This window comes from Podarcis bocagei (genome assembly GCF_964188305.1).
Source record: "Podarcis bocagei genome assembly, chromosome: 12".
NCBI classification, from domain to species: Eukaryota; Metazoa; Chordata; class Lepidosauria; order Squamata; family Lacertidae; genus Podarcis; species Podarcis bocagei.
Window position 1 is genome coordinate 48,904,616 of NC_138137.1, and position 18,672 is coordinate 48,923,287.

Genomic DNA, 18,672 nt, shown 5'->3' on the forward strand with positions numbered 1-18,672 from the left:
CTAACATTTTTGGGAGGGAAAAGCCTTTAATAAAAGTGTATGGCTTCTTGTCAAAGAGAAAATGGCAAAAAGGGATTATGTAAACCCATTGGGGGAAATATATTATAGTTAAATGTTATGATTTCTGAGTGCAGTATCTAATTGTGTGAGTAGCATGTAATTTTGGGAATGAAACAGTTGTTACATGGTCTTTAGCTAAATCCTTTACCTGTGCAAATGTTCCACCCCCACATCATGTTTAAATAAACTGATTTGGCAAGTGTATTTTAGCATGATGGGGAACACTTACTACATGTGATGCAAAGCCCAGACCATTTGCTGATAGTGTTGCCATATTAGCAAATCAGTGACCCAGGTGGATAAGCCACTGGCGTACCAATGCCGAATGTATACCGTTAATATTATTTATTAATTTATATACTGCTTACATGCCAGAATGGCTTCTAAGTGGTTTACAAGTATAAAAATATGCATAATTGAAATTCCCAATAAAACAATTCCAGCAAAAAAATTTAAAATAAAATGAGGCCATTAAAATGGCATAGCAGTTACAACAGCTATTAAAATTATTTCATCAGGAGGTTCAGATTAGGAGAACACTTGTCTAAACAGATGTGTCTTCAAGAGCTGGTCGAATGCCAATAGGGATGGGGTTACCAGTATAAAAGGCCACCAGTATTATATGGAGCAGTACTGATGGGAACTGCATTTAAAAGATGGTGGCGTGTTTGTGGAATACCATACATAGACAGCAAGTCACACTTGTTTTTGCCTTGAGAGAAACAAACTCTTGCAAAATCTGCCCTTCCTTTGGAGGGAACCACCCCCTCCCAGTTTTCCAGTTCATGGAAGACGAGACCACACATGGGTTTGCTGATCCTGTGCTGCATTGATGATCACCCGGGATCAATTGCCACACAAAGACTAATTTGTAGAAGTGAGCAGCCTGGTAGATCATTGAACTGTTTATTTAGCTCAGTTACTGGTGATTCAGAAACTAAATCTAAATACAGTATTTAAGGAATGGAAGGAAAGGAAAGGACAACAACAATTCTTTTATCCTGCTTTGTGTAGTTGTGTCTGAGATTGCAGTGCTTTTGGCTGAAGAGACGGATCTGGCGCAGGACACAGAGCCAGAGTTGGACCAGAACTTCCCAAGACTTTTCAGAAGATCCTTCCCCTGAGCCTCAAGGAGCCAAGTACCTCCCATGCTACCATGCTTGCCTAGTGGCTCAGAGAGTGTACCAGACAGGGGGCAGTGGCAAGAAGACACACTCTCCTCCAGTCCAGGTGGGTGGCCCTTTAAGAGCCTAAAGGTTCCAACACTCAAGGCAGCAGCAATGTTCCAGTGGCCTCTCCGGAGCCTTTTAGCTGTTCAGGCAGGTGGCTTCTGGCAGATGCGAGGAAAAGACAGCATGTGCGATTCCGGAAACCTCCTTACAAAACACAGCACAATGAAAAGTACACAAGGCCCTTTAAAAATGTGGCTCTTTTTTGGGTGGGTGTGTGATATTGAGTTGTTTTTATTTTGATTATATATATTGTGGTTTTTATGTTGATCTTTTATGTGAACTGCCCTGAGACCTCTGGGTACAGGGCGGTATATAAATTCAATAAATAATAATAAGAGGAAGCTAAACCTGAAAATAGGGACGCGGGTGGCGCTGTGGGTTAAACCACAGAGCCTAGGACTTGCTGATCAGAAGGTCGGCGGTTCAAATCCCCACGACGGGGTGAGCTCCCGTTGCTCGGTTCCAGCTCCTGCCAATCTAGCAGTTCGAAAGCACGCCAAAGTGCAAGTAGATAAATAGGTACCACTCTGGTGGGAAGGTAAACGGCTTTTCCGTGCTCTGGTTCGCCAGAAGCGGCTTAGTCATGCTGGCCACATGACCCGGAAGCTGTACGCCGGCTTCCTCAGCCAATAAAGCGAGATGAGTGCTGCAACCCCAGAGTCGGTCACAACTGGACCTAATGGTCAGGGGTCCCTTTACCTTTTTACCTTTAAACCTGAAAAAGGGGTGGACCTGAGGTCAAGACTCACAAATCACCTTAGATTACCTCCAGCCTTTGGAGGAGCAAGTTGCTCACCTGGAGCTATCTGTAGTGTTTCAAACACTGGACTGTTTTCCAGTCTTCTTATCTGGACTAATGCAAGGCACTCTTCCCTACATTTACTTCCCTACGTGTGGCTAGCTTTGAAGGTGACTCGGAAACTACAACTAATCCAGAATGCGGCAGCTAGACTGGTGACTGGGGGCGGCTGCCGAGACCATATAACACCGGTCTTGAAAGACCTACGTTGGCTCCCAGTACATTTCTGAGCAGAATTCAAAGTGTTGGTGCTGACCTTTAAAGCCCTAAATGGCCTCGGTCCAGTATACCTGAAGGAGCGTCTCCACCCCCATCGTTCTGCCCGGACGCTGAGGTCCAGCGCCGAGGGCCTTCTGGTGGTTCCCTCATTGCGAGAAGCAAAGCTACAGGGAACCAGGCAGAGGGCCTTCTTGGTAGTGGCGCCGGCCCTGTGGAACGCCCTCCCACGAGATGTCAAAGCGATAAACAACTACCTGACATTCAGAAGACATCTTAAGGCAGCCCTGTTCAGGGAAGTTTTTAACGTGTGATATTTTAGTGTATTTTTGGTTTCTATGGAAGCCGCCCAGAGTGGCTGGGGAGGCCCAGCCAGATAGGCGGGGTATAAATAATAAATTATTTATTATTATTATTATTATTATTATTATTATTATTATTATTATTATTATTATTATTTGAAAAGGAAAGCCACGGGGCAAGAGCTTTATGTCTGCATCAAGGCTCCTGCAGATCCCCGAATCAGGGATGTGGAGTGCAATGAAAAAAAGACAGCCTGCTTCTGTCCCATTGGGAGCAATATGAGCAATCCCGATCCCATAGAGATAAGACAGACATAAGGTCGAGTGGAAGTGTGATGGTACTTTTAGGTTGCATGTTACCCATGTAGGTAGATTGCTATGCCATAGTTACCTGCATTATCTATTAACTCACCCACCGAAAGCAAGCAGCTTAGGGGTGTTAATGGGAAGCGCCACTCAAACATATTGCAAAAGGATGAATGAATGACTTAAGTGACAGTTGCAAACATTCTTTTTTTGAACTGAGACCAGAGATTGATTGATCTGTCTTTCTCAAGTTAAAATGCAATTACCACTTTAGCAGCTGCCCACAAAACATGAGACTCTGAAATTATTGCCCTATAAAAAATATTTAATGCACATAATTAGGATAGTGGAGAATAACTCGATTATAATTTGATATAAATTTAAGGTGTTTCCTATTTGGTCATCTTTTATATATAATTGGGAGATAATTCTTCCTAAGGGGCTGACGTCAAGAATATAGTTACGTGGGCTTTGCCAACCTGGTGCCTTCTAGTTTCCCATCAGACCCTGCCAGCGCATCTGGAAGACAACAGTGATGTATTTAAAAATACTGCCGTGAAGTAAAAAAATGACTTATCGGAGCCAGTGTGGTGCAGGAGTGAAAGTGTCAGATTAGGGCTGGGTAGACCAGGGTTCAAATCACCACTCTGCCGTGTAGCTTGCTGGATGACCTTGGGCCAGCCATTGCCCCTCAGCCCAACCTGCCTCACAGGGCTGTTGTAGGGATTAAAAAAGGAGGCAGAGAAGCATGTATGTCATTTTGAGCTCCTTGGAGAAAAAGATGGGATATAAATGCAATCAGTCAATCTATCAAAAGGGTATCTTCTATACTGCCTTTCATTTACAAAGGAAAAATTGAAGCAGCTCACAGCATAAAAACTTTATAATCAATAAAAATCAGTCAATAGTGAAATCAATGACTTTATTATCTGCTTGTCCATCCGTCCGTCCGTCCGTCCGTCCATCTATCCATCCATCTGAGCAGTTCACACCATAAATATTCAATAAAAAGCAACAGTTGTCATCAGCTGAACACCCACAATTTATGGACACCGGGCACTGTCAGGCAAAGGCTGAGTAAACAGGTTGTCTTCAATTGATGATGGAAACACACCATTGTTAGTGGGCCCTTGAGCTTAACATATCTCTAACTGTGAATGTTGGTAATACCAAGATTGGATTTTGAGGGTCCTGTCCAACTTGGCTGATGTTTGTAAGCAGAAGGGCTACATCTGCTTTGGATGTGATAACTAATCAATCAATCATTTTATTTGTATGCGCCTTTCCAAAGTTAAAACCATGCTCAAGGCAGCTTATATTAAAAAATTACGCAACTACAAACATAAGAAGAGTAGTCATAAATAATAAGCAAAACATTGAAAGTACACAACCAAATCAAGCAATTGCCACATAAATAATAAAAAATTAACAACAGCAGCAGCAATGCCTCCCTCTAAACAATACCCCAGGCCAAAAGTCTGTTCAGCAGCCTCAGCTTTTGTAGCTGGAGTCAGTCAGAGTCCCACCCTCCCAAGGCAGGGAGCAGGTTTTCCAGGACTCACAACCAAGATCAGGCATAGGCAAACTCAACCCTCCAGATGTTTTGGGACTACAACTCCCATCATTCCTAGCTAACAGGACCAGTGGTCAGGGATGATGGTAGTTGTAGTCCCAAAACATCTGGAGGGCCAAGTTTGCCTATGCCTGACCAAGATGGTCTCTGACCTCTTCGGCAGCCCTTTGTATGACCACAGCAGTACACACAGGGACACATTTAATATGAAAATATTACATATGGGTTCCATTTCTAATGGGTGTTTGAAAGGTCCCACATCTTTTTGCTATGGCTTGAGGCAAATTTTACTTATTGATTACACTTCTATCTCCCCCTTCTCTAAGGAGCTCAAAGTGTGATACCTTGTTCTCCCACTCCCTCTTTTAGCTTTACAACCAGCTTGTGCTCTAGGCTGAGAGATAGTGAACGGCCCAAGGTAACCCACTGTCCTGTCTCACACCCAACATCATCCTCCATAATGCCTTCCATGTTCCTGAAACTTACTAGTTACTATACAATTCCCCACCACACCCCAGTCTATTTTGCCTAATGAGTGTTACCTGGCAGGGCCAACCTAGCAAGACGCATTGCCTCATCCCTGCCCCTGCAACGGATATTAAAAGGACATTGGTCAACAATGAAATAAAACCTGTACACAAAGTTAGCTTTCCACGAACTTTAAACCATTAGAATGGAATACATCCAATAACCCGGAAATTAGAGTGATTCAAGACGGACACTTCCCAGAATGGCTCACTCTGAAAAATCCATACTCCCACATTAAAAACATGTCAAGAAATACCCCAAGCTCATAAATTATTGGTCAAATGTTTTCAACAGATCTGCCCAGTAATTCACAGTGACTGCTCTTCCTTAGATCACTCCCCTTTGCACTTTCAAAAGGATGTTATCTGTGATTTATATCATAATGTATTTCTCTTGTGGCTGTTATTGATAGAGAGCAGGAGAACCATGGCATGCAATGGAAATCCAGAACAGTTCTGAAAAAAAGAAAAAGAAAAGAAATTCTGTTTCATGACACATACTATGAACCTCACATTTTGCTGTACTTCCTGTGCATGTCATGGGTGATTGTGGGGAATGGTATTGGCACTTCTACCTTCTCTTCCCTCCCCACTCTCAGAATCTGTTCCAAAGCGTTGGGGGGGGGGAATGTTTAAGGGGACAGGAGAAGAAGTTCCATTATGTGAGCACAACTCTGCACATGGTTGGATTCAAGCTTAGATCTCTTTAGAGCTTTGCAGTTAGAATTAACAGAGTATCACCAGGCCATGTTTAATTCATGTGTGTACAGATCCGTAACATGCATTTAATGAGAACAAACAGAACATGTCTGGGGACCTATGGTTCCTGGGAGGCTGCCTTCCAGAAAGAACATCACTGCAAGCAGGAGACCAGTCTGCCACCATCCATTATCCAAAGCAGCAGCCACAGGGAGGTCGCTTTCACAATCTCTGCATGAATGAATGTTTAGCCTCAGTTGTCACTTGCCCTGGGACTGCACAAGAAAATGGAAAGGACATTCTGGCCCCATTCACCAGCCAAAGCTTCTTTTCTCCTGGCTGAACATATCCAACTTTTTCAGCCTTTCCTGATTTTGTTGGAATATCTTCTGTAGTGCTGATTCAGATACTTCTTCCACTAGTGATGTAAACATGTATATTTGCAGAGATGATGAATCCCAAATCCTCACATCTGTACAATATCCATCCATGCAGATTGGTTGATTCCCTGGGCTGGGCTGGTAAAGCATGAGAACACAGTGAATAGCACACAGAAATCAGGCTGTTCTAAGAAATAAGAATATACATTTTAAATACAAGAATATACAATTTTTAGTGCAATTTTGGCAAATGGTATTTATTCTAGATGCGAACGTCTAGAACTAAAGTGAACTTGAAGATTTATAAGTGACCAATGAGTGAGAATGAATTAAAATAGATAACTATAGATAGTTTGGGACAATGAATTGTTACGCTAGGAACAATGATTCTATTACTGAGTTAAATATCACGTTTTGACAGTTTTAACATTAACACATCCATGGTAGCAAAGTGTAACAAATATGAGCTAAATGAACTGTTTCAAATCATTTGTTAAATAGCCCTCAGCAGTGACTATCAAATCTATCAAAATACTGGTGATGTGTAATGGAAATGATGTCAGTACTTACAGTCTCTTTAAGTAAGTAATGCTATTACAAATGTACAGCTACATAGGAATCAGCGTCATCTATCTGCTAAATGTAAAAATGATCACAGACCAATTGTGAGATTCTTAATTAATAATTCTTGTTGGATGGTTATCTAGTAACTGAAAATCAAAGCCGAAGTAATTAGGAACATAGGAAACTGCTGTATAACAAGACAGATCCTTGGTCCGTTTACCTCAGTATTGTCAACACTGACTGGTAGCAGCTCTTCAGGGTTTCAGACAGGGGATATTCCCAGCCTTACCTGGATATGTTGGGGATGAAACTTAGGACCTTGTGCATCTTAAACTAGAAAGAGGGAGCAGCTTGGTTCATCCTCTCTATCCTGCAGCCATAAAGGAGTCTTCCTTCCTAATCTCTGTAAATGTGCCAAACTGCAAGCCCCTTGAATATCACCAAGTTGCTTTCAAATAATGAGAATGAAAAATACTGTTTTCATTTTGCTTTTTGGTTCCATAGGGGCCAACTATTCAGTCATAAGGAATGTGGTTGATTTATTCGGGACACCGGCTGACAGAACTTGATAGATGCACGGCAATCAACACGTTAAGAATGCAGAGGGGTCAAGAGAGAGTTCTTACGTTACCCTTCTTCAGATGTGTCATTCCTACGGATGTGTCATTGCTGTTGCTTAAAGATGGAACAGTTTTTTTGGACTCTGGTTCAGACTAAGTGACTCACACTAAACAGCAGAAGCACCACTTACTGGACTGCACCATTTTAGCCTGCAAGATGGGGGAAATACCCAAGTGTTCTTTTGGATATAAATTTCATATACAGTGGTACCTCGGGTTAAGAACTTAATTCGTTCTGGAGGTCTGTTCTTAACCTGAAACTGATCTTAACCTGAAGCACCACTTTAGCTAACGGGGCCTCCTGCTGCCGCTGCACAATTTCTGTTCTTATCCTGAAGCAAAGTTCTTAACCCGAGGTAATATTTCTGGGTTAGTGGAGTCTGTAACCTGAAGCATATGTAACCTGAGGTACCACTGTACATGGAAAGCTAGAACATCGGGGAGGGGGGAATCTTGTGCTACCTGTGGATCCTGCCACTAGAGGCCGTCGCCTCACCTCAAAATCATAAAATTATAGAGTTGGAAGGGGACCCGAAGAGTCATCTAGTCCAGACAAACATAAATTTCCTGTACAGTACTGGAAATAAGCATGCACCTGCAGCGCTGTGGGCTTTCCGCTCTTAAGAACATCAGCGCCTGCGCCTCCTCGTGGAATAGCCACACTGGCTCCGCCTATTTCGAACCCCGCAAACCTTTGCCTAAGCCCCGCCCTACTTTGCATCTTTGGCTCCACGTCTTCCCAATGTCTCTTCCTAAGTCAACAACTCCGCAGCCTCGCCCACTCCCGCTGGCAAGCTCCGCCCTCGAGAGGCGCGCGCGCTCTTCGCAGCTTTTGCTCGCGCCCCGCAGAAGAGGCGGCGGTAGCCACACCCTCGCTGCTTAAGCCCCGCCCTCCTCCTCGAGCGCCGTGGTCGCGGAGGCCCTGCCCGCTGCCCGCCCTTCGCGCAGGCGGGCCCCCCTGCCTCGTCTGCGCAGGCGCAGCGTCACCCTTGAGCGAGGTACCCCCTCAGAGAGGCTGTCCGATCCGCCCCCCTCAGCCGCAGGACGGTGTGTGACAGACCCCGCGGCGAGGGAGCGAGGAGGCGGCGGCGGCGGCGCGCGTCGTTAAGTGTCGCGTCGTGCCCGCGCCTCACTCCCGCCCCCTCCGCCCTCTTTCCCTCACCCGCTCCCCCCCAGGTGTCAGGGGCATCCGCCGCCGCCCCCTGCCATGGTCCCCCGCCCGTCGCCCTGGAAGCAGGAGGAGCTGGGGCGGCGGCCGCCATTGCCTGAGGGGGCTGCGAGGCGGCGATGAGAGGATGGACGCGGACGAGGTGACCATCCGCGAGCAGAACTTCCACAGCCAAGTGCGGGAGTACACGGTGCGTAGCCGCCGGGAACCGAGGGCCCTTTCGGGGCTGCTGGCACCGCCTCCCTCGACGGCCCCCTCGCCCTCCCTCCGAAACCGCCCCCCACGGTTCTAACGTGTCGACCCCGCTTGCTCTGCCCCCATCCCCCCCCTCACGAAGGCCCGCCCACACCGCCCCCGCGTGCGGGGAGACGGCGCTGCGCTCTCGCTTTGCAAGCGGCGCCGAGCGGGCTCGTGTGACTTGCACCTGCGTTTTATGCGCCCGGGCAGTTGGTAGACGCTGCTGCTGCTGCTGCTGTTTTTTTTAAAAAAAGGACTTCCCTTGTGGTTAAGTTGCACCCTCCTCCCTCGCCTTCCTCAAGTCACGCTTCGCCTTTCAGTTTAAAGAAACTGTTCCACGTTTTTCCCTATTTGTGTGCGTGTTGCCCCTACTGTCGCTGCTTAGGGACTAAAGCCAGGCTTTTAAGCATTATGTAGTACAGTAGTTGCGAAGGCAAACATGTAATGAGACCATTAACCGCGTTGCACTTTTGTGCAGCTTTGGAAGTGTTTGGTCATAGTTTCTGTCTCCAAGGAGGATTGGCCTAAAGAGTTTCTACACCTGCGCAGGGTGTCTATTATTATTATTATTATTATTATTATTATTATTATTATTATTATTATTATTATTATTATTATTTCTATAATTCTTTTGTTCCCACCATAGGCAGAGGAGGTAGAATAATAAATAGCACTTTACCACCCTTTAACAGCATCATTGTTCTTAAGAGTCTGGGATGTCTCTGTAGACAGAGTTCTGGGTTTTGCTTATGTCAGGTACTTGCTGTAAGTTGGTTTTATGGTCTGTGACTTTAAAACAGCATTGTGTTACTGTATTTATTACTTGCTGTATATAACACTGGGATCCCTTTCAGGTGAAGAACAGTTTAGAAATATAATAAATATGTAAACAAACATGTCTGAAATATATTAAACAAACAAGGTAATGTGGGTCAAATGTGTTCATGGGATACTTTTGCACTCTATTGGGCATAAGTTATGTGGGTCAAATGTATTCATGGGACGCTCTTGCAGTGACCTTTCATTTCAGCATATAAAGTGTTGACTGACTGACACTTAGTTCACAAAGATCTTTTCACTTGGAAAAGCTTATGCTCATATGACTGCCCACAGGATGGGTATACAGGGTAGAGAAAAAACCTTTGCAGCCAATATAAGTGGTATGTATCATACATTCCTGCAGGAGAGTGTCTTCCTCATTCTCATATAACCCTCTCCCCAAACACAGCCCATACCAAGTACGGCAGCTGTATTGACTGTACCACACACACTGTAGCTGTACTCTAGTTCTGATTCTCAGTACCTGTAAGTAAATTATATACTGCTTGATTGTAATAAAACTTCTCAGTGGTTTCATTAGTTTCATTGGTACTAATTTCTGAGTAAAATAGAAGCATTCAAAGTTCAGTCCATCACCTTTTGCACAAGTGATGTGTTTTTGATGTATCCAGCTATCCACTGCTTTTACCTCCTGTGCTGAATGTGGGAGTACATTCTACAAAGAAGCTTATGCCATTCTGATTTGCATATAAAGTGCTTCCTAGCTCCAGATCATAATCCAAACCTTAACCCAAGCCTGGAAGTATATGGTGTCACCACAGCCCTTCTATAAATACCATCTACTACTTTTGCCTATCATGTACTGAGCAGGTGTGCAGGATTGTTGCATATACAGTGGTACCTCGGGTTACAGGCGCTTCAGGTTACAGACTCCGCTAATCTAGAAATAGTACTTCGGGTTAAGAACTTTGCTTCAGGATGAGAACAGAAACTCTGTGGCCGCAGCAGGAGGCCCCATTAGCTAAAGTGGTACCTCAGGTCAAGAACAGTTTCAGGTTAAGAACGGACCTCCAGAATGAATTAAGTTCTTAACCCGAGGTACCACTGTATTTCCATCTTCTAGAACAGATGGGAAGCCTCAGACCTCGGGTGCAAATGTGACCCTCCAGGCCTCATTATTTGGTCATTGGGATTTTCCACAGGTCATGCTCCTCATCAGCTTTTTACTGACTGGAATGTGTCCTTGAACTGGGATAATGTTTCTTAATTGCCAGAGTAAAGCATAGAGAGATGTATGTGCATAAAGAAACACCCTACTTTTTGTGTGTGGTCATGCCTATTGTTCCACCCAGTTTTCTCTCTAGTCCCACCTAAACTGGCATGCCACTCCCATAAGGTTGCCAATGGGGGAATACAGCCCTCATGCTGAAAAAGATTCCCCACACATTTATAGATGAATCTCTAGAGGTCATGTTGTTTGCAATTGACTACCATCAACTTTTGGGAAAAAAGTTGTACCTCACTTTGCCCCCAAAGGAGCTCAAAAAGTGCATGGATCCCCCACCCCACTATACTTCATAACAACCCTGTGAAGTAGGTTAGGGTAATGGGTTTAAGGTTACCAAGTGAATTTCATGGCCAAATATTTCTAATGCTGACACACACTGTTGAACATGTGCCAGTCAAGTACAAGAGTACATCATTTGTCTAGCCTCTCCACATCAGTCCCGTATTAGCCAACTGCCTCGTAAGTGCTATGTACTTTGTGTCTCTGTACCCACTAAAGTTTTGCTTTTCCCTACATCATACTAAATACTATACTCAAAGCATTCTTCCCCAATCTGTTGTCCGCCCCCCCCCCAACTTTGCATAGTTTCATGCTGGGTACATTCAGAAATACATAACTGTCTGTATGGCCTCTTCAGAGTTGTCCACTTTGGTTCTATCACATCTCCCCACCCCCGCAGATACAAAAGTGAATCTGCACGTCTCCCCATGAAGTGATGTGCCAATTTAATACTGAAAAGTTGGATGTGTGAGTAGATTGTACTCCTGCTTATTTATTGCCTGATGCCACCTTAAATTGTTGTGCTGTAAGGCATGCCCTCCATCCTATTATTCAATACTCCCCAGTGTAATATTTTACATTTCTCTCTCCTTCGGCTGATTTTAATGTTAGATAAAGACAGTACTTAAAACCACCATGTTGCTTTGTAAATTCCATAGGCAAGTATGGGGTGGCTTGTTGCGTTCCTTCTTTCCTTACACACGTCTTTCACACTTTCTCCAGACTGAGCATGGCATGCATCAGAATGAGGGAATATGTGGTTAACACCTCAGTGTCACAGGACTACGTCATCTCCTCTACACAATACTTTTGGTAATGGATTTTATAGTTGCTCAGCCTGTGTTAAATGCTGTTCTTAACCAGAAATAGAATATATAGTTTTTCTCTAGGAATGTTATGGTATACTTCCCCCAAACTGTGTTTTCAGTTTTGGCCTCTAATTTTTTATTGAAAAAAACTGTAACAGGTTAGATAAAATTAGTGTTCTTGGAAGCTTTTTGTAACCTGGCATACTTCCTTAATTGCTTTTTTGCACTACACTATTCCCGGAATCAGGCTGGTTCCTGTGGCCTGGGACACATTGTTCATTTAATGCATGGAGAATCCTGCCTTTCAGAGTAGGAGTAGACCAGAATGTTTAGCTTGTTGGTTTTGATTATAGTGACCCTTCTTGTTTTGCTTGTTTTATTAGATCAAGGTGTGAACAACTGAGAGTCTGTTCTCATTTCTGAGGATTTGTTATACTCAGCTTTGGTCTTTTATAAAACCTTTTTTTTTCTCTTCAGTTGTAAGCTGATATTTTCAGTAAATTGAATTTTAAGTCCTTCTCAGAAATTGCAGCCCACACATAGCACAGCAACACTTCTGTGTTGTGCAAAAGTTGCATAATAACTAATACCTTAAGTTAGCCTTCTGCTTTTTTCATAATTCTCAGCAGCATCTTCTTACTGTTGGTCCAATTCTCCTGGTGCTATGAACCTAGTTTGCATTTTAAATAGCTACAAATTTAGTTTGTGAAAGTGGACTTGGCAGTCATACCATCCTTTGTTCTTCAGACCGCACAAACGTACAACAAATTTACCAAAGAATAATACAGTAGTCAGTTTCTTGTACCCATGTCATCATGCCATCATTGTTTGGATTCAGCTTCAGATAGCTTTCCTCACCTAGTCCCTTGCTTCACTGAGACTTTGAATAAAAGATTAATCAGACTCAAAATACAGATAAACATCAAACAAATTGTAACATTTTCTTAGCAATATATGAGAAAATGGACTTTCTGGAAGTGAAATTGCACCATGGGTGCCTTCACTTCCTTTCTATCGAATTATAAAACTCCAGTGTGGAATTTCTTTTTATAACATCCTTTTCAGTCTTTGAAGTGATAGCATTCAGGGTAAATGATGGTTGAGATGCACCAAATATGCCAACTTAGCATTTTTAAAGGCTACATGTTTATAAATAATGCACGATACATTTTCCAGAAATGAGATGACTTGCAGTTTAGAAAGTTTGTTGACTGATTCATTGAGATCACAACTCAATGGAAAGAAATGAGTTCTAGAATTGTAGAGTTGGAAGGGATCCTGAGGGTCATCTAGTCCACCCCCTGCAATGCAGGAATCTCAACTTGCAATCCCCATCCAATTGAAACCATATCAGACCCTGCTTAGCTTTACAAATGTGCCAGCAGCTTTATTGCTTCAGTTTTAATATGTTGATTGATGGCCAGTGATCAAAAGACATAACTTTTCTGGTTGCCTTGCACCAGACTCCTATGACCCTCTCAATGCTAAATGCATATACAGTGGTACCTCAGGTTAAGTACTTAATTCATTCTGGAGGTCTGTTCTTAACCTGAAACTGTTCTTAACCTGAAGCACCACTTTAGCTAATGGGGCCTCCTCCTGCTGCCACGCTGCCGGAGCACGATTTCTGTTCTCATCCTAAAGCAAAGTTCTTAACCTGAGGTACTATTTCTGGGTTAGCGGAGTCTGTAACCTGAAGCGAATGTAACCTGAGGTACCACTGTATATCCCTCCAGAAGCTCCCAGACCATGGCAACAGTTCTAAGGAGAACCCAGTTGAACAAATGTGAATGATAATAAATTTATAGTTTCGATGATTTGTGTGTAGAATTTAGGGTCTTCTTGCAAAAGTTTAAAGGACTACTCATGGTGCTATTGTTTCATGAAAATCTTAAATATAAATCCTTAATTAGTTTTCTGGAAAATCTGGAAACAATAATTAAATACAGTTTTTTCATCCTCAGTGCTTATTTACTGTCTAAGTAAATGGCATTCATTCTGCTTTATTGAGTGAAATTCCCTGGTATAAATTAGATCCTCTGGGTATTTTTTCCATGTAGGTGTGTTAAATAGAATATGTTGCATAGAGTTAATTTATGGTTGTTAATTCATGGTTTCTCTCAATCCCTTCCAAGAGGTCATTTGTCTACTATGGTGGGAATGACTACTTGACTACTTTTGTCTAAGAACTAATTATGTATGGCAGTTTTTAGTTTCCTAATCCAATCAAAGGGCAAATTTATATGGATGAAGAACATTAACTTGGCTCCTAAGTTGCTCCTCTATTCACATAAGGGGGGAGATATCAGCCAACTCCCCCCTCTATCTGGAGCCATGTGCACAATATCGCACACTATTCCCAAGGGTCTCCAAACCCAGGAGAAGATTATTGGGTACTGCAGAAGGTAGGGGGAAGTGAGAAATCCCTCTTCCGTGAATATGAATTTTGTTCTGTTCACAGGTGGGGTGTTGTATTTATGGCCCCTCCTTCAGTCCAGATGCAGTAACTGCAGTAGAAAAGTCAACAGTTGCATTGATAAGTGTTCCAAGAGATGAAGGGGGCGGGGCATGGACTTGGTTTCACCTGCTCCTACTCACTCCCATTTCTCTGCTGAAGGTAGATATGATTTTCTGATAATAGAACCCCAGAATTGTAGAGTTGGAATTGACCGCAAGGGTCATCTAGTCCAAACCCCTGCAATCCAAGAATCTTTTGCCCAATGCATAGCTCAAACCCACAACCCTGAAATCAAGAGTCTTATGCTGTGCTGACTGAGCTATCAGGTTGTGTGCTTACAGTTAGATTGGATCCAGTGTTGTATGTGGCTTCTAAAAATTAAGGGAAAATGTGGGTACTCAATCACATATATTTGTGATTTGGCTGCTGCCATTTGTTCTTAGTTTTTCCACACAAACTACCAATCAATATCTGTCTTTTAAGTAATTTTTCAATGTCTCCTTGGAGATGCTATTTTTTCTTTGGCTGGGTTTGTTCCTACTGTTAGACCATAGTTTAAAATAAATTAATGTGCACCAGTGCTCTTCTCCTACTCTGCCTTTACTGTGCCAATGTGGGAGAGGAAACATGCCCAAACCAATACAGAACCTGGCTTGTTGTGAAGTGTGAAACCAGGCTCACAGATTTGTTTTCTTTCCAGACAAACCATGAATGGAAGCCAAGTATTAACGTGAATGTGTTAATGTTACAAGAATGTGATAATGTTAGGATTGAAAGCTTTTTCTCTTCTCACTATAACTCTTGATTAATTGGCCTACCTGGCATGTTGCTGATAATCTTCTAAAGAACAGTACAATTGGTCCTTTATTTGACCTGTAGGGCTTGCATCACAGACAGTTGTTTTCCTGGGAAGCTAAAAATGGATAGAAATTTATTCAGCTGAGTTCAAGGTGAAATGTATTCTCTTTCTGTGTGAATGTTGACCAGAGTGGGTTTGAACTGTTCAGTCATCATTGTTACATTTTTCCTTTGGTTACTTGAAGCCACAGCAGCAGGCATGTTAGTATTGCAGTGCCTGTTTCACACACTTATAAATCCGCATTTATTTTGGATTTTGGTAGTTGGAAATTGAGCGAATCCTGGTGGACCATGCCTCCCCATGCCTGCTGGGCCAAATTTGGCAGGCAGGTGGGGTTACTATAGTCACTGTAACAGCAGGTGATGCACTTTGTAGCCCCAGTTGTTGGGACTTCAAAGAGTAGTGTGGGCTGTTTGCAAAAGGACTTTTAAACAGCCTACACTGAAACTGTGTCATGTTTGATGTCAGAGGTTGGGCATATGGGCATGCCTTGCCCAAATGAGGAGGCTTCATAGACTAATCCATGGTTTGTTGAAATTTGATTATTTAAAATTATTGTTCAGTATTGTCAGTGAATGTGGCGATGTAATACAGTCCTAAAGTTTTGAGGTTGGGTCTGGGAATTCTGTTGGCTGGGCAAGAATTTGAATGGCTCCCCAAAATCCAGATTCCTGCTCAGCTAATAAACTTGTTCTATGGTCTTTGGGAAACATCAGGTTTTTCAGCATTTATTCCTTTTCACAAATATTTTTGCAAATATTTGGTAAAATGGTACGATCTACAATAACTAGAGAAAGCTCAGAGTCTTATTTTAATATTTGCACCTCATACTTTCCCCATGGGGTTAACTGTGAGTTTATTATTAATTAGTTTAATTTATTAATTCAGAGGTTTTCAACCTTTTTAAGTCCACGGCTACCTTGGCCAACTACATTCTTTTTAGGGCATTTGTGTGGGGCTCTGGAGTGCAGCTATGTCCCCCCTTGCCTGCAGAGCTGGCAGCCTCTCATCCTTTTTCAAACACCCTCCCTTGTGGAGTGTTCCCTCAGCCTCCTGATGCCCCCCTCTTCTCCTTGGGAGTCCTCCAGGCAGCTGCTGCTGCTCTCTCTGGTCTCTGAGATGCCCTCACCCTACCCTAAAGAGAGCTGCCTCCTTCAGGCACCATTCCTTTGCAGAGCTTATAGCCAGGGCTGCTGCAGTAAACAGCTATGCAAGCTTGGGGTAGGCAGAGATGTGAGAGGGCATCAGAGGAGGGAGGGAAGGAAAGAGGGACAGAGGCTAGTGTTGCCCATGGCACCCCTGACCATCATTTAAGGTACACCAGGGTGCCATGGCACCGTGGTTGAAAACCACTGAATGAATTAAATTTCTATATCACCCTTATTCTGAGAATTACATGGTGCTTTACCATGAAAAAATGAAATATGTATCATAGTAACAAATAGAAACAACACACCTCCCAGTTTAAAAGGCCATAGATTGTTTACGTGGCCAAAGGCCTGGGAGAAGAGGAATGTTTTTGCCTGGTGCCTAATGATACGCAACAAAGGTGCCAGGCAAGCCTTTGTCCTAATGTCACCAGTGCAACTTATGGCTGAGTGGGCATATGAACTTGCATGTCATGGACCAAATCCGAATGCTTTAAATCAGGGGTGAGGAACCTCCAGCCTTCAGGTCAGTGTTGGCCCACCAGGCTTCCCCATTTGGCCCCTGAGTCCATTTTGGGCAAGTCACATTCACCTGCCCTGTACCTGACCTGACATCATACTGATAAAAATTGGGCTTGATCAAAGCCTGCTTTGAGCAGCTGCCAAAGTGCTTGACAGCCAGCTAGTTGTTGGGAGCCTTTGAAACATTAAGCAGGAACCCAGCATTAAGCAGGATTGCTCTCCCGTCACATTAGCCTATGAGAAGAGGGAGTGATTTGCTTGGTTTTTGATTGTTGGTTGTTGATTTTTGCTTTTATCCAGTTGTGTTAGGAAGTAATATTCTGCTGTAAACAGAATAATATGTTTTTTGTGACTCCAAATCCTTCTGTTTGTGCTTATATTTTGTTCATAAAAGCTTAATGCTAGTTTCTTATTTATTCTAAGGGGAGGAAAGTACTGGTTCTAATTTAATGCTTTTGTAGAGTATTATAAATCTGTCATATCAAAAGTATGAAAAATCAATACATTGGGATAAATTTTTATGAGTTATAACTCTTAGCTTCCATGAATATGCAGGTGTGGGGATGTAGTTCTATACTAAAGAATATCATGAATAATTTGATATATTGAGTTTTATTTATATAGTTTATTGTAAAAGTGCCACCTTGGAATTTTATTTATTTTATTTAACAAGATTTATATACTGCTTGATTATAAATAGAATCTCTAAGTGGTTTACAAACAGTAAAACACATTAAGTTCTCAAAAGTTTCAAACATGTATTCCAAACAATTTAAAATATAAATAAGATCAACTTAAGCTAAAAACGGACGCGGGTGGCGCTGTGGGTAAAACCTCAGCGCCTAGGACTTGCCGATCGCATGGTTGGCGGTTCGAATCCCCGTGGCGGGGTGCACTCCCGTCGTTCGGTCCCAGCGCCTGCCAACCTAGCAGTTTGAAAGCACCTTCGGGTGCAAGTAGATAAATAGGTACCGCTTACCAGCAGGAAGGTAAACGGCGTTCCGTGTGCTGCGCTGGCTCGCCAGATGCAGCTTGTCACGCTGGCCACGTGACCCGGAAGTGTCTGCGGACAGCGCTGGCTCCCGGCCTATAGAGTGAGATGAGCGCACAACCCTAGAGTCTGGCCAGACTGGCCCGTATGGGCAGGGGTACCTTTACCTTTAAGCTAAAAACATATTAACTTGTGCCAACAACTTCTTTATTTTCAAATTTTCTTCTACATGCCTAGAACAGTCAATGTAGGAGAAGAACATACACCTTTTTTACCTTCTAGCATGGGCAAGGAACCTTTTGACCCAAATGACCAGATCTTTCTCCATCCTCATTCCTGACTGGACAGGTGGGTTGTCCCTTCTGCAGTGCATCCCAAGTGTCTGACAGCTAACTGGTTGTCAGGTGCCTGGGAACACCAGTGCAAGGGGCTTTGCAAGGGGAACTCTGTTGTACAGATGATTCAGACACACCACTAGGTGCCCCACACTTGACATCACATAAGATGTCAGGTGTGGGGCAGATGGGCATGGTTTGGGGAAACCGGCCTCGTGGACCAAATTAGGAACTATGGTACCCCAAATTTGGCCCATTGGCAAGAGGTTCCTCGCCCTTATTAAAGGTGTGTTACAAAAAGCAGCAGAAGAGAACTTGATATTGTTGTGGCTTTATCATACTGCCCTTCTGTTTTAATTGGGAACTTCATTTTTAAAACCAATAATAATAAGCTAAGGCTTGAGAGTATGGAAAGTACAGTCCTTTCAACGTTCTTTTCTGAAGCAGTGAGATTAATATTATCTAGCCTATTGTTCCTTCCTCTACAATGGCAAGAATTTCAGAGATCAGTGTGATGGAC

The 18,672-nt window shown here is 43.2% G+C and overlaps 1 protein-coding gene across 1 annotated transcript in view; it reads left to right on the forward strand.

Annotated features, from left to right (window-relative positions):
- The first annotated feature begins 8,300 nt into the window (after positions 1-8,300).
- Positions 8,301-18,672, forward strand: part of LMBR1 (limb development membrane protein 1) — a 72,565-nt gene continuing 62,193 nt past the window's right edge. Inside the window, exon 1 of the mRNA XM_081163776.1 lies at positions 8,301-8,636. Within this exon, the coding sequence (XP_081019902.1) occupies positions 8,574-8,636 (63 nt within the window). The 5' untranslated portion in view covers positions 8,301-8,573. The remainder of the gene's footprint in view (positions 8,637-18,672) is intronic.